The sequence below is a fragment of the Eschrichtius robustus genome, chromosome 12 (genome assembly GCF_028021215.1).
Source record: "Eschrichtius robustus isolate mEscRob2 chromosome 12, mEscRob2.pri, whole genome shotgun sequence".
Taxonomy (NCBI): Eukaryota; Metazoa; Chordata; class Mammalia; order Artiodactyla; family Eschrichtiidae; genus Eschrichtius; species Eschrichtius robustus.
In genome coordinates, this window is record NC_090835.1 from 3,879,674 (window position 1) to 3,903,004 (window position 23,331).

The window sequence follows — 23,331 nt, forward strand, 5'->3', positions numbered from 1 at the left end:
GTTCCATGATTGATTGGCGCAATCCTTTATTCTTATTCTAAGCCATGCTGAAGACAATAGCCATATATATTCATTATCTCACACTTGTACACATATATTTGAGTATAAATTTCTAAAGATGGAATTTCTGGGCTAAAAGTCATATGCATTTGTAATTTTAAGAGATAGTGCCAAATTAATCTCTATAAGGGTTATACCAAGTTACAGTCTCTCATCAGCCAAATATGTTACCTTAGTATAGTTTTAATTTGTATTTATCTTATTATAAGTGAAGTTGAGTATCTTTACATTTCTTTTTCAATTTTTTTATTGTGGTAAAATACACATAACATAAAGTTTATTATCCTAATCATTTTAAAGTATATATTTTAATGATATTAAATATACTCATAATGTTGTGCAACTATCACCACCATTCATCTCTATTACTCTTTTCATCTTGTAAAATTGACAGTCTTTACCCATTAAACACTAACTTCCCATTCCCCCTCCCCCAGTCCCTGGCAACACCATTCTACTTTCTGTCTTTATGACTTTGACTACACTTAGTTCCTTATATAAGTGGAATCATACAGTATTTGCCTTTCTGTGACTGGTTTATTTCATGTAACATAATGTCCTCAAGGTTCACTCATGTTATAACATATTGTAGAATTCCCTTCCTTTTTAAGGCTGAATAATATCCTATTTCATGCAGAGACCACATTTTGCTTATCAGTTTATTGGTCAGTAGACACTTGGGTTACTTCCATGTTTTACCTATTGTGAATAATGCTGCTATGAACCTGGATGTACAAATATCTCTTCAAGACCATGTTTTCAATTCTCTTGGGTGTATACCCATAATGGATTTGCTAAATTATATAATTCTATTTTGTAATTTTTTTGAGGAACCACCATACAGTTTTCCACAGTGGCTGTACCATTTTACATTCCCACCAACAGTGCAGAGTGTTCCAATTTCCCCACATTCTCACCAATACTTGCTGTTTTCTGGGGGGTTTTTTGATGGTAGTTACTGTAATGGGTGTGAGAGTGGTGTCTCATAGTGTTGATTTCCATTTCCCTGATGATTAGTGTTGTTGAACATCTTTTCATGTGCATATTGGCCATTTTGCATATCTTCCTTTGAGAAATGTCTGTTCAAGTCCTCTTCCCATTTTTCAATCAGGTTGTTGGTTATTTTGTTGAGTTTTAGGAGTTCTCTATATATCCTGGATATTAATCTCTTACCAGATACATTATTTGCCAGTATTTTCTCCCATTCTGTGGGTTTCCTTTTTACTCTGTGGATAGTGCCTTTTGGTGCGCATAGTTTTTGTTTTTATGAAGTATAATTTGTCTATTTTTTCTTTTGTCGCCTCTGCCTTTGGTGTCATATCCACGAAATCATTGCCAAATTCAATGTTGTAAAGCTTTTCTGCAATGTTTTGTTCTAAAAATTATAATATTTTATGTTTTACATTTAGATCCTTGATCCATTTCAAATTAACTTTTGTATAAGGTGTTAGGTAAGGATCCAACTTCATTCTTTTGCATATGGATATCCAGTTTTCCCAGCTCTATTTGTTGAAAAGACTGTCCTTTCCCATTGAATGGTCTTGCACCCTTGTCAAAAATCATTTGACCATATATGCGAGGATTTATTTCTGGGCTTTCTATTCTATTCCATTGGTCTGTATGCTTGTCTTTATGCCAGTACCACACTGTTTTGATGACTGTAGCACTAGAGCAAGTTTTGAAATCAGGAAGTGTGAGTCCTCCAACTTTGTTCTTTTTCAAGGTAGTTTTGGCCGCTCACGGCCCCTTGCAATTCCATATGCATTTTAGGGTTGGCTTTTCTATTTATGCAAAAAGAAAAAGGTTTTTGGAATTTTCATAGGAAATGTGCCAAATCTGTAGATCATTTTGGGTAGGATTGCCATCATAACAGCATTAAGTCTTTCAATACAAGAACATGGGTGTCTTCTATTTACTTAGGTCTTTAAAATTTTCTTTCAACAGTGTTTTGTAGTATTCACTGTGTGAGCCTTTCACTTTCTTGGTTTCATTTATTCCTAAGTATTTTATTCTTTATGATGCTATTATAAATGAGATTATTTTCTTAACTTCGTTTTCAGATTGTTCATTGCTAATGTATAGAAACATAACTGGTTGTTTTCTTTTACATAATTGGTTTTTGTGTGTTGATCTTTTTTTTAAAATTAATTAATTAATTGATTTTTGGCTGTGTTGGGTCTTCGTTTCTGTGCGAGGGCTTTCTCTAGTTGTGGCGAGCGAGGGCCACTCTTCATCGCGGTGCGCGGGCCTCTCACTATTGCGGCCTCTCTTGTTGCGAAGCACAGGCTCCAGACACGCAGGCTCAGTAGTTGTGGCTCACGGGCCTAGTTGCTCCGCGGCATGTGGGATCTTCCCAGACCAGGGCTCGAACCCGTGTCCGCTGCATTGGCAGGCAGATTCTCAACCACTGCACCACCAGGGAAGCCCTGTGTTGATCTTTTATTCTGAAATTTTGCTGAATTTGTTTATTAGTTCTAATAGTTTGTGCTTGCACACATACCCATGTGTGTGTGTATATGTTCTTTAGGATTTTCTATATACAAATCATATCTGTGAATAGAAATAGTTTAACTCCTCCTTCTTTTCAATTTATATGACTTTCACTTCTTTTTCTTGCCTAATTGCTTTAGCTAGAACTCCAGTACAGTGTTGAATAGAAATGGTGAAAGTGGGTATCCTTGTCTCATTCCTTATCCCTAAGGGGGAAAGCTTTAAAGTCTTTCACCATTGAGTATAGTGTTAGCTGTGAGTATTTCATAAATGCCCTTTATCATGTTGAGGAAGTTCCTTTAACATGTCTGTCGAATGTTTTTATCATGAAAGGGTGTTGGACTTCGTCAAATGCTTTTTCTTTGTAAATTGCGAAGATCATGTGGTTTTTGTCCTCTTCATCTTATTAGTGTGATATATTGCATTGATTCATCTTCATATGTTGAACCACTCTTGCATTCCTTGGACAAACTCCTCTTAGTCATGGTGAATAATCCTTTTAATATGCTGCTGGATTTGGCTTGCTAGTATTTCTTTTCTTTCTTTTTTATTTAGTGCAAAAGCGATATTAAATTTTATTTTTTTATTTAGTAATTTAAATTAATTTTTTTATTGAAGTGTAGTTGATTTACAATGTTTTGTTAGTTTCGGGTATACAGCAAAGATATAGATATAGATATAGATATAGATATAGATATAGATATAGATATATTCTTTTTCAGATTACTTTCTCATGTAGGTTATTACAAGATATTGAGTATGGTTCCCTGTGCTATACAGTAGGTCCTTGTTGGTTATCTAGTTTATATATAGTAGTGTGTATATGTTACTCCCAACTTCCTAATTTATCCCTCCTTCCCACCACTGCCCTTTGGTAACCGTAAGTTTGTCTTCTATGTCTATGAGTCTGTTTCTGTTTTGTAAATAAGTTCATTTGTATCTTTTTTTTAGATTCCATATATAAGTGATAGCATATGATATTTGTCTTTCTCTGTCTGACTTACTTCACTTAGTATGATCAACTTGAGGTCCATTCATGTTGCTGAAAATGACATTATTTCATTCTTTTTTATGGCTGAGTAATATTCCATTGTATTGAGATATATATATATACACACACACACACACACACACACACACACACACACACATATACACCCCACATATTCTTTATCCATTCAGCTGTTGATAGCCATTTAGGTTGCTTCCATGTCTTGGCTATTGTAAATAGTGCTTCAGTGAACATTGGGGTGAATGCATGTTTTCAAATAATGGTTTTCTTCTTTTGTGGTATCTTTGTCTGGTTTTGGTATCAGGGTGATGGTGGCCTCATAGAATGAGTTTGGAAGTGTTCCTTCCTCTGCAATTTTTTGGAACAGTTTCCGAAGGATAGGTGTTAGCTCTTCTTTAAATGTTTGGTAGAATTCGCCTGTTAAGCCATCTGGTCCTGGACTTTTGTTTGTTAGGAGTTTTTAAATCACAGATTCAGTTTCAGTATTTGTATCGATAATTGGTCTGTTCATATTTTCTATTTCTGGCTCAATCTTGGGAGATTGTACCTTTCTAAGAATTTGTCCGTTTCTTCTAGGCTGTCCATTTGATTGGCATATAGTTGCCTGTAGTAGTCTCTTATGGTCCTTTGTATTTCTGTGGTGTCAATTGTAACTTCTCCTTTTTTATTTCTAATTTTATTGATTTGAGCCCTCTCCCTTTTTTTCTTAATGAGTCTTGCTAAAGGTTTATCAATTTTGTTTATCTTTTCAAAGAACCAGCTTTTAGTTTCATTAATGTTTTCTCTAGTTTTCTTTGTCTCTATTTAATTTATTTCTGCTCTGATCTTTATGATTTCTTTCCTTCTACTAATTATGGGGTTTTTTGGTTCTTCTTTCTCTAGTTGCTTTAGGTGTAAGGTTAGGTTGTTTATTTGAGAATTTTCTTGTTTCCTGAGGTAAGCTTGTATTGCTATAAACTTCCCTCTTAGAACTGCTTTTGTGGCATCCCATGGGTTCTGGATCATCGTGTTTCGTTTTCATTTGTCTCTAGGTATTTTTTGATTTTCCCTTTGATTTCTTCAGTGATCCATTGGTTGATTTCTAATCTCATAACATTGTGGTCAGAAATGATGCTCGATACGATTTCAGTTTTCTTACATTGACCAAGGCTTGCTTTGTGGCCCAGCATGTGACGTATCCTGGAGAATGTTCCGTGTACACTAGAAAAGAATGTAAATTCTGCTGCTTTTGGATGGAATGCTCTATAGATATCAACTAACTCCATTTGGTCTAATGTGTCATTGAAGGCCTGTGTTTCCTTATTGATTTTCTGTCTGGATGATCTGTCCATTGATGTTAGTGAGGTGTTAAAGTCCCCCACTATTTTGGTGTTATTGTCAGTTTCTTCTTTTATATCTGTTAACATTTGCCTTGTATATTGAGGTGCTCCTGTGTTGGATGCATGTGTGTGTGTGTGTGTGTGTGTGTGTATGTATATTTACAATTGTTATATCTTCTTCTTGGATTGATCCCTTAATCACGTGTCCTTCTTGTTTCTCTTGTAACAGTCTTTATTTTAAAGTCTATTTTGTCTGATATGAGTATTTCTACTCCAGCTTTCTTTAGATTTCCATTTGCATGGAATGCCTTTTTTCATTCCCTCACTTTCAGTCTGTATGTGTCTCTAGATCTCAGGTGGGTTTCTTGTAAAGAGCATATATATGGGTCTTGTTTTTGTATCCATTCAGCAGTCTACGTCTTTTGGTTGGAGCATTTAATACATTTACATTTAAGGTAATTATTGATATACATGTTCTCATTGCCATTTTCTTAATTATTTTGGATTTTTATAGGTCTTTTTTCTTCCTTTCCTCTTTTGTTCTCTTCTCTTATGATTTGATAACTATTTTTAGTATTGTGTTTGGATTCCTTTTTCTTTTTTGTGTGTATATCTATTACAGATTTTTGGTTTGTGGTTGCCATGAGGTTTTGATATAGTAGTCTATATAAATACATGATTGTCTTAAGTTGTCAATCTCTTAATTTCAAATGCATTTCAAATATCCTGCATTTGTACTTTCGTCCCCTCACAATTACTGGTTGTGATATTATATTTGTGTGTGAATGACTTCCTGTCTTTACTGTATGTTTGCCTTTACTGGTGAGCTTTCCTATTTCAGAATTTTCTTGTTTCTATTGATAGAAAATAGAAAAAAATTCTTGTTTCTTTTATTTTCTGCCTACAGAAGTTCCTTTAGCATTTGTTGTGAAGCTGGTTTGGTGGTGCTAAATTCTTTTAGCTCTTGCTTGTCTGCAAACCTTTTGATTTCTCTGTCAAATCTGAATGGGAGCCTTGCTGGATAGTTTGTCTTCTTACTCCTGGGTAGAGTATTCTTTTTTTTTTTTAATATTTATTTATTTGGCTGTGCTGCGTCTTAGTTGCAGCATGTGGGATCTTCGTTGAGGCATGAGGGATCTTTAGTTGTGGCATGCCAACTCTTAGTTGCGGCATGTGGGATCTAGTTCCCTGACCAGGGATCAAACCTGGGCCCCCTGCATTGGGAGCACAGAGTCTTAGTCACTGGACCACCAGGGAAGTCCCAGAGTAGAGTATTCTTGGCTGTGGGTTTTTTCCTTTCATCACTTTAAATATATCTTGCCACTCCCTTCTGGCCTGCAGAGTTTCTGCTGAAAAATCAGCTGATAACCTTATGGAGGTTCCCTTGTATGTTATTTGTTGCTTTTCCCTTACTGCTTTTAATATTTTCTCTTTGTCTTTAATTTTTGTCAGTTTGATTACTATGTGTCTTGGCATGTTCCTCCCTGGGTTAATCCTGCCTGGGACTCTCTGCGCTTCCTGGACTTGGGTGATTGTTTCCTTTCCCATGTTAGGGAAGTTTTCAGCTATTATCTCTTCAAATATTTTCTCAGGCCCTTTCTCTTTCTCTCCTCCTTTTGGGACCCACATAATGAGAATGTTGGTGCATTTAATGTTGTCCCAGAGGTGTCTTAAACTGTCCTAATTTCTTTTCATTCTTTTTTCTTTCTTCTCTTACGCAGCAGTGATTTCCCCCATTCTGTCTTCCAGCTCACTTATCCATTCTTCTGCCTCATTTAATCTGCTATTGATTCCTTCTAGTGTATTTTTCATTTCAGTTATTCTTCAACTCTGTTTGGTTGTTGTTTATATTTTCTAATTCTTTGTTAAAAGTTTCTTGTAACTTCTTGCAGTGCGCATCCGTTCTTCTTCCAAGATCTTGGATCATCTTTATGATCGATCATTACTCTGAAGTCTTTCTCTGGTAGATTGCCTACCTCCACTTCACTTAGTTGTTCTTCTGGGGTTTTATCTTGTTCTTCATCTGGAACATATGCCTCTGCCTTCCTAGTATTTCTTTGAGGTTTTTTGCATCTATATGCAGAGTGGATATTCATCTGTATTTTTCTTTTCTTACAGTATCTTTGTCTGGCTTTGGTATCAAAGCCATACTTTCTTGTTTCTCTTCATGCCTCATAATTTTTTGTTGAAAACTCATTTAGAATGTTACAATGCAGTAACTCTGGAAATCAAATACTCCCCTTTCTCCAGGGTTTATTATTGCTGCTTGTAGTTTGTAGTTGTTTGTTTGTGACCTTCTGTGAAGGGACATAGTTATGGAGTTCCCTACTCTGCCATTTTAGGCAACATCGCTCCTATTTTCTTATGATTAATTCATTTCTATATAACTTTCATAAATTGTGTGTTCACTTCCTTTGTCTATATTTTATTGGGTTATTAAATTTTTCAAATTCACTTACAGTTATTTATGTTGTAGGGGAACTAGCCACTTGTTTGTGATAGGAGTATCATATATGTTTTCCAGTTTGTCATTTCTTTTTTGTCTTGGCTTGTGATAGTTTCTCCACTCAGGGTTTCTTGGTTTTTTTCTATTGTGTAGTTGAATTTATCAGTCTTTTTCTATCATGACTTCTGGACTTTTGAGTCATAATTATGAAAAGTCTTACCTGCTCCAAAGTTATAAAAGGATTTTAACGTATTTTCTACTAGAACTTTTATGGCTTAATTTCCTACATTTAAATGCTTAATCCATTTTGGATTTATCTTGATATAAGTTGTGATTAACAGATCCAACCTTTTGCCCTGCAGATGTTCACGTTCTTGAAGAAGAGCTATCCTTCAGTTTGTTTAGCAAGTATTTATTAGTATCAGGTAGCCTCTGAATAATTATGAGCAGTAAATTACTTGCATTGCTCTTTTTCAGAATGATCTGGCTTCTAATGCTAGCCCTTACCACTTAATGACTGTATGAACTTGGGCAACCCCTTCACCTGGTGGGAGCCTTCTGTTTTCCCATTTGTAAACAGTGATAATAGTGTCTGCTCAGCCTATTATTTAGGGTTATTACAAAATAAACCAAGACAATGTCTATGCCAAGGACTATGGATGCTGTAAAATGCTAACCAGGGTGTAAGGCAGTAGTAATGATAAAAGTCAGAGCAGTTCTTTCTATCTGGATGGTACTTATTCCCGTCTAAATACAACAACCTTCACATCCCTGCAACACCCCTGTGCAGTGTCTGACACATAGTAGTTCCCTGATAAATACTTGTTTGATTATTTTTTGAGTACGCATTGAATCTTTACTCTTATTCCACTGAGGAGAACACTCCAAACTCATGAACTCATGGATCTTATGTTCCATTGGGATGGAGAAGTAAAACAACCAAAATAAATAAGCAAAATGTATAGTATTTTTTTAAAAAGCTTTTTATTGAAACCGTTTTCAGCTTGTTAGGAGGAAACATCTTAGTTTCAGACAGAAGTGGTCCACACAGTTGCAAGCTTTTACCTTAAACTGTTTCGGACAGGAACTTTTAAATTTATTTTATTTATTTATTTTTGGCTGCATTGGGTCTTCGTTGCTGCACACGGGCTTTCTCTAGTTTCAGTGAGTGGGGGCTACTCTTTGTGGCGGCGCACTTGCTTCTCATTGCAGTGGCTTCTTTTGTTGCAGAGCATGGGCTGTAGGCACGTGGGCTTCAATAGTTGTGGCACACAGGCTCAGTAGTTGTGGCTTGCGGGCTCTAGAGTGCAGGCTCAGTAGTTTTGGCACACGGGCTTTGTTGCTCCACGGCATGTGGCACCTTCCTGGACCAGGGATCGAACCCATGTCCCCTGCACTGGCAGAGAGATTCTTAACCACTGCGCCGCTAGGGAAGTCCTATATAGTATTTTAGATAGTCAGCAGTGGTAAAGAAAATAGGCAGGGAAGGGGGAAGTTTGTTGGGGATGGAGGGATGCAATTCCCAACAGGACAGTCGGGTGAGAAAGCACACATCTGGGGGAAAAGCCAGGCAGGCAGAAGGAACAGCAAGAGCAAAAGGGCCTGAGGTTGGAGGGTGAGAAGAGGCCACCGGGGCTGAGTGCAGTGAGCAAAGGTGAAAATGTTGGAGGAGAATAAGAGGTAGAGTGGGTGAGGAAGAGGTCAGATCAAGTATAGCCTTGGAGGGCATTGTAGGGACTTTGGCTTTTATCCTGTGAAGGTGGGAAGCCACTGAAGGGTATTGAAGAGAGTAGTGATGTGGTATGACTTGGCTCTTTTTCTAAAAAATTTTTATTAACATATGGTTGATTTATAATGTTTCAGGTGTACAACAAAGTACACACATACTTTTTCAGATTCTTTTCCAGTATAGTTTATTATAAGATATTGAATATAGTTCCCTGTGCTATACAGTAGGTCCTTGTTGTTTACCTGTTTTATATACAGTAGTGGGTATCTGTTAATCCCAAGCTCCTAATTTATCCCTCGCTCCCTTTCCCCTTTGGTAATCATAAGTTTGTTTTCTATGTGTGGGTGTGACTTAGTTCTAACAGGATCCCTTGAAAGACCCATTAGGAGGCACTGGTAGGCAGTCAGGCAAGAGATGATGGAGGCTTAGACCATGTTACTAGGAGTGGGGGCAGGGAAAGTGGTCGGATCCTGGATTTGTCTTGAATGTAGAGTAGACAAGCTTGCTGATAGATTGGACGGGATGTGGGGTGTGAGAGAAAGAAAGGCGTTCAGGATGATTCCAGAGTTTTTGTTGGATGGATGAAAGAGTCCCTTGCAAACCCTGTTTTGCAACTGAGGAAACTGAGGCACAGAGAGGTTAGGGGACCCATCCAAGGCAGCATTGCACATTGGTGGCAGAGGCCAGACTAGAACTGCCTGCAGCCCAACTCTGACTCTGCAGCAGTGGGGGCTTTGTTCATCTGGAGCTAGGCCTGGGGGCCAGGGACCTGCACCCCGCCCACTAAGCGCCACCCACTTGTTCTTCCTGGCAGAGGGAAGGCCGGAGAGGTTCACAGCCCCACCAGGTGGGCAATCTCACCCTCCGACTGCCCACTGGTTCTGCGAAAGCTCATTCGCAAAGAAGACGTCCGGGCCGGCTGCAAGTGCATGGTGAGGGCACCCTTGGTGTCCGACGTGGAGCTGGAGCGCTTCTTGTCAGCACCCCGAGACCCCAGCCAGGTGCTGGTGTTCGGGATCGTGTCGGGCCAGAACTCCACCAGGTCAGGGCAGCTCCAGTGGCTGCTGGACACACTCTACAGTCACCGGCAGCAGGGCCGTGCCTCCCCCTGCATCCAGGTTGGTCCCGGGCCCAGCCCAGGACACGGGTGGGGGAGACCCCCGTGGGGCTGGGATTGGCTAAGCCTCTTGCTGAGAGCACGTGGGCCGTCTTTCACTTCCTTTTCTCCTGGGCTTTTGCACACGCTCTTCCTACCATCTGCAGCCCTCTTCTCTCTCTGCCACTCATCCTCCTGTCTCAGGTGAATGTCACCACTCAAGGTGGGGGCCTTTTCTGACCTTGAGACAGGTCAGGGTGCTGGCCATTTTCTTCCAGACCACAAGCTGCAGATTATGGTCATGTACTGGAGTGAGCATTTAGAGGAGACGTGCTCACCATGGGACCCTCAGGGCTCAGGAATGTTCATGGCCGAATACCCGCGTGTAGGTCCCGTGCCAGGCCCCAGGGGTGGCACTGATAGCAGCCCGGGCAAGGCCCATGAGAGGACAGGTCTAGGCACGTAGGAGCCCAGGAACGGGGCCAGCGGGCTCTGAGGGTCAGCCAGGGTCTCCCAGGAAGAGAGGGTTTTGGCAGATGGGTGTGTGTTCCCAGCAGAGGCAGCAGGCTCTGCAAAGCTTGGGGGAAAATGGCCGCTCCAGGCCCCAGCTCACTGTGGTTGAAGTTCTAGGCGTTGGTCAGTCAGGGGCGCGTGGAACCCACCCCATCTCCTTGCTGCAGAGTCGTTCCTAAGTCTCATCATCACCCTGAATCAGCAGCAGTTCCCAGCCGGGTTAGCACAGTTCATGGGGTGGCCCCGTCCCCAGACCAAGTGGAGCAGAGGATGCCAAGTGTGACCAAGCGTGCGCATAAGAGCTTCATGTTCACCGCTGACCTCCTTCAGGTCCTCTTTGCCCTGTGACCTCTCGAATTCATTGCTTTGCCCTGTCTCTCTCTGGCTGCAATCCTGAGTTCTAAATTTCCATGTATGCCCTGGGAATGCCCCCTCCTTCCTTCTTCCCAGGGGTGCTGCCTCCCTGACCCCCAGGTGTCCACCCTCAGGCATGCACTCCAGCCAGTGCCTGGAGCTTGGCATCGGAACCCTTCTGATCAGACGCCAGAAGGCTTTTTACGGGTCTCATACATCAAAGCCACATATATTTTCTGGAGAGAATTCCAATTTAGTTAGATTCCATGAGCACTATTGAGTACCAGCTCTGTACCCATCTGTATATAGATATCATCCCTGCCCTTGTGGGAAGTTAGAGTTGACTTTAGTTTATTTCGGGGCTATTAATTGTTCACTAATAATTGTCTGAAAGTATAGGAAGGTGCAGTGGCCCAGCCCAGCCCTGGGCAGCATGAATGGGCACAGGGCCTGGGCTGAGGTGGTTGAAGCGACGCAGGAATGGGCAGCGGGATTTGAGGAGGGCAGAGGACAGACCGGGGGTGGTGTCAGATCTCACGGTGACTCTGGTGCCACCATTCCGGTGTCTTTAGTTAAGGCAGAAACGTTCCCTGACATTCTTTTGCTCTGATAACTAGAACCCCAGGTGCAGTTCTGCATTCCACACTTTAAACTGAACAGTCAGGCAGAACAGCTGGGGGCACCTGGAATAAAAGACAGATAGAACCAGAAAACATCACATTACACATTAGTCATATTAATGGACCTGTAGCACCCAGAAAGGAGGGGAAAGAGACAAGCTTTACTCTGGATTGACCAGGTCCTACCTTGAGGTGAACATTCAATTCAGGTCCTGGCACTGGATTGGGTGACTGGGAGGTGTTCAGAGGGGCAGCCAGTGGGGGCAGAGGGGGGTAGACGGTGGAGGAGTCCTGGAAAGGAGTACCCCCAGGAGCAGGGCACACCTTCAGATCTCTGCAGGGCTTCTCCCAGGCAAAGGGATAAACAAGTCCTGCAGACCCCAGAAGGCTGGGCTCGTGGATGTCACGTGGTGGGGGGCAGTCATTTCCGTGATGGCCTTCACCAGCAGAGGGCCCTAAGCGGATCCAGGACATCCTCTGGGGATGGTCAGGGGAGGTGTGCGCGCAGGGGCTGAAGGGCCACTGAGCAGGAGTTGGGAGGGGATGTTGTATGGGGCTCAGGACTCAGGGGAACCAGCCTGGCTGAGAACGTGGGAATCCAAGTGTGTCTTCTTGGCATGGGGGTGACGGGCACTCCTTTCTCTCTCGGCAGTGCCGGCACGACCCCTACCGCCTGCTGCAGTACAACCTGGACAGCCCCCTGCAGAGGGACCCGCCCCTGCTGGTGAAGAAGTACGCTGTGATGCAGGGGATGGTTCTGGTGAGCCGGGGCCCAGGGGGACCCACTGCCTGCTGCCTGCCACCCCGGTCTTTGCAACCCCTACCCTTGTGGAATCACAGATTTAGGGGCCAGGCTGAGGCCCAGAGAGCAGTACTGACCGAAAGTCACCCAGCGCATGTTGCTGGGGCTGGAGCCTGGCTCCCGTCCCCAGGCTGACCCCATGTGTCTCCCATCCCAGGAGGCTGAAGGGACAGGTGATGCTTAACCTGAAGAAACAAATTCTCTTCATCTGTTTGTTTTTAAATAACTTTTTGCTAAAAACAGTGTATTGTAAAAAAAAAACACATATATTCATTGTAGAAACTTTGGAGAATGCAGTTTAGAAAATAATCACTTCATCATATCAGCCGGATGGCCTAACTGTTCATGCACTGAGCGCGTGCTAGGACCAGTGCTTTCGGGAGCCCTGGGGCGTACCCCTGCTCACATTTTGGTGTCTGGGCTCTTCAGTAATTTTCTGCCTTTGAGGCCCTGCCTTTTAATTATGATTTTTAACTGTAGCATAAGAATCACTTTATTTCTCTACCTGTGTTCCTTTTGTTGGATGTTTATGTTATTTCCTTTTTGGTTTTGGCCATAATAAATAGCACCGTAATGGATATCCTTGCACAGAAATCTTGGACAGGCCTCTCTTGTTGAGACTGACACGTGGAGGGTGGGGGTGCAGAGAGCAGTAGGACAAGATCCCTGCCCTCAAGGGGCCCCCGTCCCCTGGGACCTGCTCATCAGTGTAACAGATAAGTGGGTTAGAGGCAGAGGGGGTTGGGGGCCTCTGAGCAGGAAGACACCCTTCTGGCCCCAGGGCCCTGTGAAGGGGCATTTCAGCTGGTCAGGCCTGCAGGGGGCAAAGGCTGGGATGGTGAGGCTGCCCTCTGACTTGCAGGCCTGCATAGGGGACAGGCTCAGTCACACCTCACTGAGGGACTCGGGGACGGCAGCACCCCTGCCCCGGAACCACCAAAGAAAGGCCTGGGTTCCAGGACAAGCTCTGAGAGCCCGCTGCACTGTCCTGAGATTCAGTGCTGATGTGCTGAGGGTCTCTCCCACTGTTTCCTTATTGTGTGCCAACAGATGTTCGCTGGGGGAAAGCTCCTTTTTGGGGGCTGCGTTTTGAATGGATATGGCTTCAGCAGGCAGAATCTGCTGAAACAGATCTTCCAGGCTCGACAGAACTGCAAGATGGGCTACTTCCTGCCTGAGAACTACAAATTTAGGTAAAGCAGGAAACACGTGGGATGAGGGGCGGGCACAGGGCAGGGTGACCGGGAGGGAGGGGCTAGCGCTGTGGGAGGTGCCTGGGCCCAGCTTGCTTGAGATGAGCAAAGGTAGGTCTCTAGGCTCCAGAAGCACACAGCCTGGTCCAGGGAAGGAGCCTGGTCCAGGGAAGGAGCCTGGCGTTTATGACGTTGCTCACAGCTGTATTGGGAGACAGCAGCGGATTCTAGAACGCCTGGGCAGTACCTGCCTAGGAAGCATTATCTGCCTGCAGACACGGGCCTGCCTCTGATTGCATCCCCACGGCACTGAGTCTGGCAGCGCGCCACTCCCACCAGGCCCTCAGTTTTCTAGGAGTCCTGACACCAGTGTCTCGCCCAGCAGTAGCCGGGCATGGCCCTGCAGTGCCTCTGTTTCTGGGTCCTGTTTCAAGAGGGTTGTTGGCAGACAGCCTTGCATCAGAGCCCTGAGAGGGCCTCGCCGTCCCTTGGTAGGGACCGTGTCTTCCTTACCAGAGTTTTCATCTGCTTTGTTTTGTCCCGATGTAGTGGGAGGATTCAAGGAAACCGTTCCTCTGAGGTGGGCAGGTGCGGGGGAGAAGAGACTGGTGTCGGGAAACGCAGTGGGTGGTAGGCCTGGGAGCCAGATCGTGGGCTGCGGGCACTTGGGCCTTCTCTGTCCTCCGAGGAGCTGCCACAGAGACCACCATCAGTCTGGGCTCGGGGTCCGTGAGGCCATCACAGCAAGAGCTGTGAGCATGCAGAAGAGCTGGGGTTTCCTCAGCCAGAGGAGGAACTTGGCTGCCCAGGAGCTTTCAAGCCCCAGTCGAGACTGGGGTGGGGTCGTGACTAGAGAGTGGACTGGTTGTGACAAACAGAGCACAAGGGTGAGGGTGTGCCAGGCCAGGGACAACTGGGGCAAGGCCCCAGGCTCCTACAGTCCTGAGGGGTGCAGCCACCTGGGGACAGCCCTGCCCTGAGGCGCAGGCAGTGGGTGGGGAAGTGGCTGCAGGTCCCTGCAGGTATTAAGCCATCAGGGGGCTGGGTGTCCTGCCCCACATGCCCTGGACCCCCCACTCCCTTCTCTTCGCATCCTCCGCTCATGCTCAGGGCCCAGCACGAAGGAGGCCCTTGGGAAACATCTGCTGAATGACGGCCAAGGGCTGATTTTATCCCAGGGAGTCAGAGGTCGGGTCAGAATGAGGACGGGCTGGCAGACAGTGTGTCTGCTGATAACTGGCCGCCCCTTGCCCACCTCCAGTGATGGGAGACCCCTCTCTCCAGAGGCCACCCCTTTGCAGCCTAAAAGTCATGCCGCTTGGTCAGTTTCTGATCAGCTGCAGCACGCCCAGCCTAGTGCTTGGTCAGCCCTGGGGATTTGGAGGTGGACAAGACCCGGACCTGCTCTACCCTCACTGATCCAAAGGGCTGGAAACTGATGTGAGAAGGAGTGAAGGGCACTAAGCATTAGAGAAACACAAGTCAGAATCACAATGAGAAACCACCTCATACCCATCAGGATGCCTACTGTTAAAAATCAAACACAAAAACAGAAAATAACAAGTGTTAGTGAGGATGTAGAGAAATTAGAACTCTGACGTAGGGTGCAGCCATGTGGAAAACAGGATGGAGGTTCCCCAAAAATTAAACATAGAATCCCCATATGATCCAGCAAGTCTCCTTCTGGGTACATACCTAAAACAATTAAAAGTGTCTCAAAGAGATATTTGCACACCCATGTTCATAGCAGCACTGTTCCCAATATCCAAGAAGTGGAAGCAACCCAAGTGTCCATGGATGGATGAATGGATAAAGAAAGCGTGGTCAATCCACACAATGGAATATTATTCAGCCTTAAAAAGGAAGGAAATTCTGACACCTGCTGCAACATGGGTGAAACCGGAGGACATTATTCTATGTGAAATAAGCCAGACACAGGACAAATACTGTATGATTCCACTTATATGAGGCCCCTCCAGCAGTCAGATTCATAGAGACAAAGTAGAGTGGTGCCAGGGGGAGGGACATGGGGAGGTTTGTTTAATGGGGACAGATTCAGTTTTACAGGATGAAAAAGTTCCAGAGATCTGTTGTCCAACAATGTGAACGTACTTAACACTACTGAGCTGTACACTTAAAAATTGTTAAGATGGTAAATTTTATGTTACACGCTTTTTTTTTTTTTCTTTAATAACTAACCACTTGGGCCACTTGCTTTTTCTCTTCTTGCACTTTATTTTTTTACAGTTATTTGTTTATTTGTTTATTTATGGCTGTGCTGGGTCTTCGTTTCTGTGCAAGGGCTTTCTCTAGTTGTGGCAAGCGGGGGCCACTCTTCATCGCGGTGCGTGGGCCTCTCACTATCGCGGCCTCTCTTGTTGCGGAGCACAGGCTCCAGACGCGCAGGCTCAGTAGTTGTGGCTCACGGGCCCAGCTGCTCCGCGGCATGTGGGATTTTCCCAGACCAGGGCTCGAACCCGTGTCCCCTGCATTGGCAGGCAGATTCTCAACCACTGCGCCGCCAGGGAAGCCCTATGTTACACGCTTTTAACAACAGTTATAAAAAGGGGGTTGGAGATGCTCTGTGGGTGCTTGCAGCTGACAGGGAAGAAAGGGACTGTTTTCCTCGGCTAGCGCGCTCCCAGGGCAAGGGCTGGTTTGGTCTCCGAAGCCCACCCTTTCTGCTCTGGTAGCACCGGGTCCCATTCTCCCTCTGGCCATCAGATCATCCCCTACCTGCTACACCGACCTGTCCACGTCTGTCCCACGGCCTGCACTTCCAGCGTGAGCCTGTCCTCACCACAGAAGGCTTCCTGGGCACTGCACGCTGCAGCTCCTTTCTCCCACGTAGGCCCACCCAGGAGGGAGCCTCTCCGAGCCCTCAATGCACAGCCAGCCAGGCTGAGTGGGGGCGGGTGAGGAGAGAGACCCTGTGGGCAGTGTGGCCTCAGTGGGAGCTGCTATGGCCGTCATCTTTGATGCCCAGGACGGGGCACCAACGCAAGGCCCAATGAAGGCTCCTGGCTCAGCAAACAGAGCCACAGCTGGGAGTCAGGAACGGCCTGGAGACCAGAGCTTGGAGGCCCCCTGCCCCTCACCCACCCCGTGTCTTCTTTCCTTCCTTCCTTTGTTCAGCAGATAGTGACCCCCCCATCCCCACAGCCCTGTGCTCGGCACTGAGTCCATGCTGGCCCAGCCCTCTCCTTGCCCTCTTGGCTTCTCTCGGACATTCTGCAGCTCTGGGGTGGGGTTCAGGCAGCGGCACAAAGGGACGGCCACGCAAGGGACCCCCAGGTGGAAGGCACAGAGGGACCCCCGACCGAGGGAGAGCTCAGCAGGCTGGAACAGTCAGGAGAGCTCCTGGGCAGAGTGGGCAGAAGCTGGGTCGAAAGGACAGCTGGAACGCACACAAGGTGGCATCTTGAGGAGGTGGCCGCCTCATGAGTCTGAGCTGCAGCCACCTGGACGCTTGGCGGCTGCTCTTCCCGGCCTCCCTCATTGGGCGCAGGGAGGCCTCCTTGTGGCCAGGAGAGGTTGCGCTATTGGCAGGCCCTGCGGTGGGTGCCTGTGAGCAGTGGCACGCTGGGCTGCAGTGGGGACGAGGGAAGGGCTCCTCCCCCGCCCCTGGAGAGAGCAGTGAGATACTCCTGGGAACACCAAGAGGCTCCACATGCCAGGGGCTCACCCCTGCCCCGGGGTGGGGGGATGATGGAGATGGGGCCACCTTAGCTACAGGTAAGACAGGTGCTACCGGATTCCCAGACCCCAAGTGCAGCCGGCAGCTGGGGGTGGTGCTTTGAGAAGGGTAGCCCAGGCAGCTTTGAGGGGCAAGGCCAGAGGGGGCTGGAACCCTTGACAGGCCCCTGGCGCTGAGGCCTCCTAAAGACTGTCTCCATGGCCGGGGGCCAGTGTTAATTCACAGACAACAAGACTATGGAGGGCCTCTGATAGGGGTGCCTCTCCATCAGGGTTACCCCCACTCTTGTTGGGTATCCTGCTGTTGGTCACCCTTCACCCAGGGACACACCCTTCACCTGCATCCCACTTGGCTTGACTCCATTTTTCCATTTGGTGGTGCTTTGAGTTCCTAAGACATGCTGAGCCACGGCCCATCCTGGGGAACAGGGGCAGGTTGGGTCGGGGTGTGCGGCGAGGGGAGCCCGCAGTGCTGTCTGCTTCCCCTCCGCCCTGTTCACTGCCATGTGCCCAGCGCAGGAAGTCTCAAGAGACCCATGCCTGGGGTCTGCTTTCCTGCCCCCTCTGTCCACCAGGATTCCAAGGGGACGGCGGGGAGGCAGCCTGGTCTACACTGCACCGCCGCAGACCACGGATTCCCCCTGCCATTGGTGCGGTCGCTGCCACTTGGGCCTGCCTTTGCCGTGCGTGCTGCCTACAGTGCCCGGCGGGGGTGGTGGGGAGAGGAGAGTGAAGCCGTGGGCTCCAAGCCCAGCTGCTGGATGATGTGGGAGTCCGGGAGGTGGGCCCCCTACAGAGGGGCTGGCCCAGGCCAGGAGCCCCTTGTGCAGCCCCCTCCCGTTGGCGCAGGGAGCAGAGGGGGCAGGGAAGTGCCTGGAGAGGCGGGGGCCAGGCTACGCCACACACGTGGCTTTGACGGTCACCTGCCCTCTCCCAGTAGGACGGGGACACCATTCTTTCAGGACCCTCTCAGAGCAGGGAGTCGAGAGAATCAAAAACTGTAAGAGGTGATGTGCTCTGCGATGACAAAGTGCTTTGTAAACTGTCGTATGCCCGGTAAACTGCAAAGCCTGTGTAAACTGTAATATGCCCGGTAAGCCCTGGAGCACTTTGCAAGCTGTGGTGAAATCTGTGAAAGACCGAGTCCTTTGTTAGGTGCTGCCTGCCCAACCAACCACAGGGGCTCTGGATGCTGTGAGGTGCCCCATCGACTGCAGAGTGTCTTGTAACTCTGTGTGCCCTCTACCCAAACCTGAAGACGGGCCTGCTCCAAAGGGCCCCGTGAGCTGGGAGCCTGGAAAGTGCTTCACAAACTGTATGGTACACTGTACCCTGTGAAACACTCTGTAAACTACAAGACACTCCATAAATGACAAGGCCCCTTATAAACTGTCAAGTTCTCTGAAGTGAAAAGTACATTTCAGACAGGGAGCGCAGTGCTGTAATTGCACATGTAATCCTCGGTAGGCTTTGTAAATTGTAATGTTCCCTATAAACTAGAGCAAAGTCTCTGTAAACTGTAAAGTGCCACCGCATGTGAGGGGACGCTCTTCACAGTTGTGCCACTTGATAGCATGCCTACCTTAGAAGAGGCAGGAGGTGGCCTTTCAGTGGCAGGAGGGGCAGGCAGCGGAGGGCCAGGGCACAGTGTCAGGAGACCCGGGTCTCTCCTCGCATCAGCTATGCCCACCAGGCCCCCTCCAGGGAGGATACTGTGAAGGGTGGGCCCAGTGCCAGGGAGGAGCCAGCTGCCACCAGGCCCTCCCACAGTGATGCTGCTGTGAGGGAGGGCCACTCGCTCTCGCCAGCTGTTCACGCCAGCATCCACCCTCTGCCCAAGGAAACCTACCAGGGGCCTTGTTCACCCTGTTCTCAGGCACCTTGACAGCTCTCACAGAGAGGAGTCAAGCCAGGCCTGGGAAGAGGGTGCAAGCTCTGTGTGTGCAGGGACAAGGCGTGGCTGAGCTGGCCCTCCAACCTCCACCCCTGTCCTAAGGGGCCTCCCCACCTCCACACCCAGGCAGCTCCCCTAACCAGCCATGGAGGTACTCAGCAGGGCTCTGGTTTGTGGCACTGTGAGCCTGCTGCCGGCCTGCCCTGGGTCAAGCCACTCTGTTAGGGGAACTGGAGACATGTGAGGTGTGCCAGGCCTGGTTGGTGAGATGAGACTTGTGAGCTCGTGGAGAGGAGACAATAGAAGCCTGCCAGCATGAGGCGGTGCCCGGGCTCTCTGTGTGTTAGCAGGTCACTGTGGACCAGTTCTTGAGGAGTCCTGGCAAGACCAGCTGGAGTGGGGGCCCAGCGGAAGGAGAAGCAGGCACTGGATAGGCAGGGGAAGGGCATGTCAAGGAAGGCTTCCGTGACCCGATCATGCAAGCAGTGGGGAGCCATTGAAGGTTCCTGAGCTGGGGGAGAGGCTTGATCAGCGTTGGGCTTTAGACTCATGAACCTGGTAGGGACTGGGTTGGGGCTACCAGGGTGTTAATAGGCTTGTCAGAGGAGCAGATGGTATGGATGAAGGTGGTTTTAAAGCCACTTCTGGGACTTCCTCAGCAGTCTAGTGGTTAAGACTCCACGCTTTCACTGCAAGGGGTGCGGGTTCAATCCCTGTTCGGGGAACTAGGATCCCGCATGCCCGCGCCTGCATGGCCTAAATAAATAAATAAATAAATAAATAAAGCCACTTCTCTCCCGGACAGGGGGACCTGAAAGAGCTGACTGGAAAAAGGCCACCTTCCTACAGTAGACCAGGGGCTAGATGTAGGGGGCTGGCCTCGATGCCACAGGGAGGAGGGGGGCTTCACTCTGATGAGGACCAGCCCTTGGTGTTACTATCCTTTTCACTGAAGTGAGTACAAAGGTTTTTTAAATTGCTGGAGGGGCTGGCCTGTTATAGACCCCCAGATGGCCTTCCCTGCTTATCCCTGAGCAAGGATGGTCTTGGCATGCATCTCCAGACTGTTCTTCCAGGAAAGCACCTGGCCTACTGTCAGCAGGAACAGGAGTGTTCCCGTCACCCCAGGAGGATGGCCGTGTGGCTTCACTGGCCTAGCCATTTGCGTTCCTTGATGCCCCGTCATTTGGTTCATTCGTTCATTCACTCATACCTACTGTGCCAGGTTGCTAAGATCAAGTCCTCTCCTCAGGTGATTGGAGGCTGACTCACAGAGCTGTGAACCCTGCACCAAAATAAATAGAGGAGGGAATCACTCCTTCTCCAAGAGTTCAGGGAAGGCTTCCCAGAGGAGGTGACACAGGAGCCTGGCCTTAAAAGATGAGTACAAGGTCCAGGAGAAAAGGAGAGGGAAAAGGCACTCCTGGCAGGGGATTGGATGGCGCAGCACACTTTGGGACCTGGGAGCAGGATAGCTGTGGATTTAGTGAGGCTACCAAGAGGGGCTGTTAGAAAAACGTGCCAGTGGTTTGCGCCAGATTCTGATGGGCCTCGAGCTGGGCATCACTCCAGAGAGCTGGGGCTCACCGCTGCAGAAGCTGCGGAGCCATAGACTGGTTTTAAGCAAGAGAGACAAGGCCCGATCCAGGAGGACAAGCCGCTGGGCAGCAGCGTGGACATTGGCCACGTAACGCTGGAAGCAGGGAGGCCAGGGAGGAGGCTTGTGCCCTGGAGGGGTGCTTCAGGATGGGCGGGACTGAGGGGCCAGCTGTGAGCCTAGCTTAGGGAGTAGGTGCTCAAAATTGCTTGTGGTATGAAAGAATGAGTGACTGAACAGGGAAGAAATTTAGGGGGACCATGCTTCTTCCTGGGCTTTTCCCTTCTGCTCCCCAAGCACCCTCTGCCACCCAGAGAACCCAGGGGCCTCCTCCCCATCCAGCCTGGGCTGGGGCCCTGCAGGGGTTCCCAGAGGAGACATCGGCCTGGCTCTGCCCCTGCTCATCCCCCTCTGCCCTCTGGGACCAGCAGGGATGGAGGCCAGCGCCCCTGGGCTCAGCCCAGACACCTGCAGCATCCGTGCAGGACCTGACTTCCCCAGGCCCCCTAGGCCTCCAGCCTGGTGTCCAGTGCGGTGCTGCGCAGGGTGGCTAGGACTGAGTTGTGTGGGGCAGGGGCAGGCAGCAGAGGGCGGGTAGAGGAAGGCGTCAGTTTGCAAATGCTGTGAATACACCCAGCCTTTGTGACCCTGTTTTGGTATTTCTCCACTTTTAATTTTTCTAGGGCCCTTGGAATAATGGAAGGGACCCCCTCCGCCCCCTTGTCTCTTATCTCTGAAATGCCCTGCCTTGAGCAAGTGGCATGCAGGGTCGGGTAAGGCAGAGGCAGGGGTGGGGGGACATGAGCTCAGTAAACATGAGAGACAGTGAACAAAAAGGCCAGCGCTGTCCCTTCCACAAGCCCACTCTCCTTTCTGCCCTTGTCGGTGGGACGGGGACAGAAGCCCCTGAGCTGCCTGTCCCCTGGGGCTGCTTGATGCCCAAAGCCACCTTGTCACTGGAAAGTGCTTGTTGTCAGTGAATGGCTGCAGAGCCTTGAGGTGTGGTGCAAAGGTGAGGAGTGAGCATGGGAGAGGCTTGGACAGAAAGGTGTTGTCTCATGACTCTAGAGGCCAGAGTTCAGATTGAGGTGTGGCTGCCACGCTCCCTCCAAAGGTGCCAGGAGAGGATCTGTTCCAGGCCTCTCTCCCTGCTGCTGGGAGCTCCTTGGCCGTGGCAGCACTACTGTCGTCTCGTGACATCCCCCATGCCTGTCTGTGTCCACACTTCTCCCTTTTATAAGGACGCCGGGTAGATGAGATGATAGGTCACACCACTCTGGTGTGACTTCATGACTTCATCTTTTTTATATATATATAAATTTATTTATTTATTTATTTATTTATTTATGGCTGCATTGGGTCTTCGTTGCTGCGTGCGGGCTTTCTCTAGTTGCGGTGAGCGGGGGCTACTCTTCGTTGTGGTGCGTGGGCTTCTCATTGCAGTGGCTTCTCTTGTTTCAGAACTCAGGCTGTAGGCCCACAGGCTTCAGTAGTTATGGCACATGGGCTTAGTTGCTCCGTGGCATGTGGGATCTTCCTGGACCAGGGCTCGAACCCGTGTCCCCTGCATTTACAGGCAGATTCTCAACCACTGCGCCACCAGGGAAGTCCCCATGACTTCATCTTCACTCGTTATTTCCAAATGAGGTCACATTCTGGGGTCCCGGGCGTTAGGACTCCAACTGAGAATTTGAGGGGGCGCAGTCAACCCGTAACACGGTACACGAGGACTTACATGCTGGCCTCCTGGCCTCTCTCTGCTCGTTCTGCGGGGCCCCCACGGCAGGCCTATCCGGTGGTCAGCACTGGGCGTACGGGTGTTGCTGACACAGGGTTAGGGCAAGTCCAGCCTTAAACAGAAGCCAGGGAAGCTGAGCTCAGTGAGTCTCCGGGTCCCCGGGGGTCCTCCCTTCACCGCCTCGGGAGGAGAGGCATCTGTGCCCTTTCCTCTCAGAACTGGAGCGTTGAAAGGACAGAGCCGAGCGAGGGTGGCTTGCCCAGGCCCCCCAGCTCTGGGCCCCCTCTGGCTGGGCCTCCGCTGAGCACTCCCTCCCCTCCCAGCCTCCCCTGCAGCGTTTCAGCCTCCACCCCAGGCCTGGAGGACCCTGACTCGGCCAAGACAGCGGTGTCGGGAGACATCCAAGGAAGCCTTTCCTCGTTGGCCTTGGGGAACAAGATGGAGGAGCCCTCCGCTGAAGCTGAGAAGAAGTAGGTGGCCACCCCCGCCCTGGGATCAGGGGCCTCCCCTTGGTTGGCAGAATGGGTGTGGCTCACAGCAGGACCCCTGGCTCCACCACAGGCCACAGAGGCCACGAGGGGCTAAGTGGCCTTGGGCAAGTCACATCCCCCCGGGTGCGGGTCCTCCAGCAATCCCTGACGTCTGGCCCATTTTATCAACACAACGTCCAGCTGGCCATCAAGGCTGCTCCCTGGAGTTGCTGGCAGTGCTCTGGGTGGTGGAGATGGAGGCCTTTTGTAGACTTCTCGGCAAAGCCCCACGGCCCAGACCC

At 48.7% G+C, this 23,331-nt stretch overlaps 1 protein-coding gene across 1 annotated transcript in view; it reads left to right on the top strand.

Moving 5' to 3' along the window:
- The window catches only part of C12H3orf20 (chromosome 12 C3orf20 homolog), a 77,378-nt gene extending 54,345 nt beyond the window's left edge, over nt 1-23,033 (top strand). The window contains exons 11-14 of the mRNA XM_068557977.1: nt 9,871-10,174; nt 12,292-12,399; nt 13,492-13,634; nt 22,895-23,033. Of these exons, the coding sequence (XP_068414078.1) occupies nt 9,871-10,174; nt 12,292-12,399; nt 13,492-13,634; nt 22,895-23,033 (694 nt within the window). The remainder of the gene's footprint in view (nt 1-9,870; nt 10,175-12,291; nt 12,400-13,491; nt 13,635-22,894) is intronic.
- The last annotated feature ends 298 nt before the right edge of the window (nt 23,034-23,331 follow it).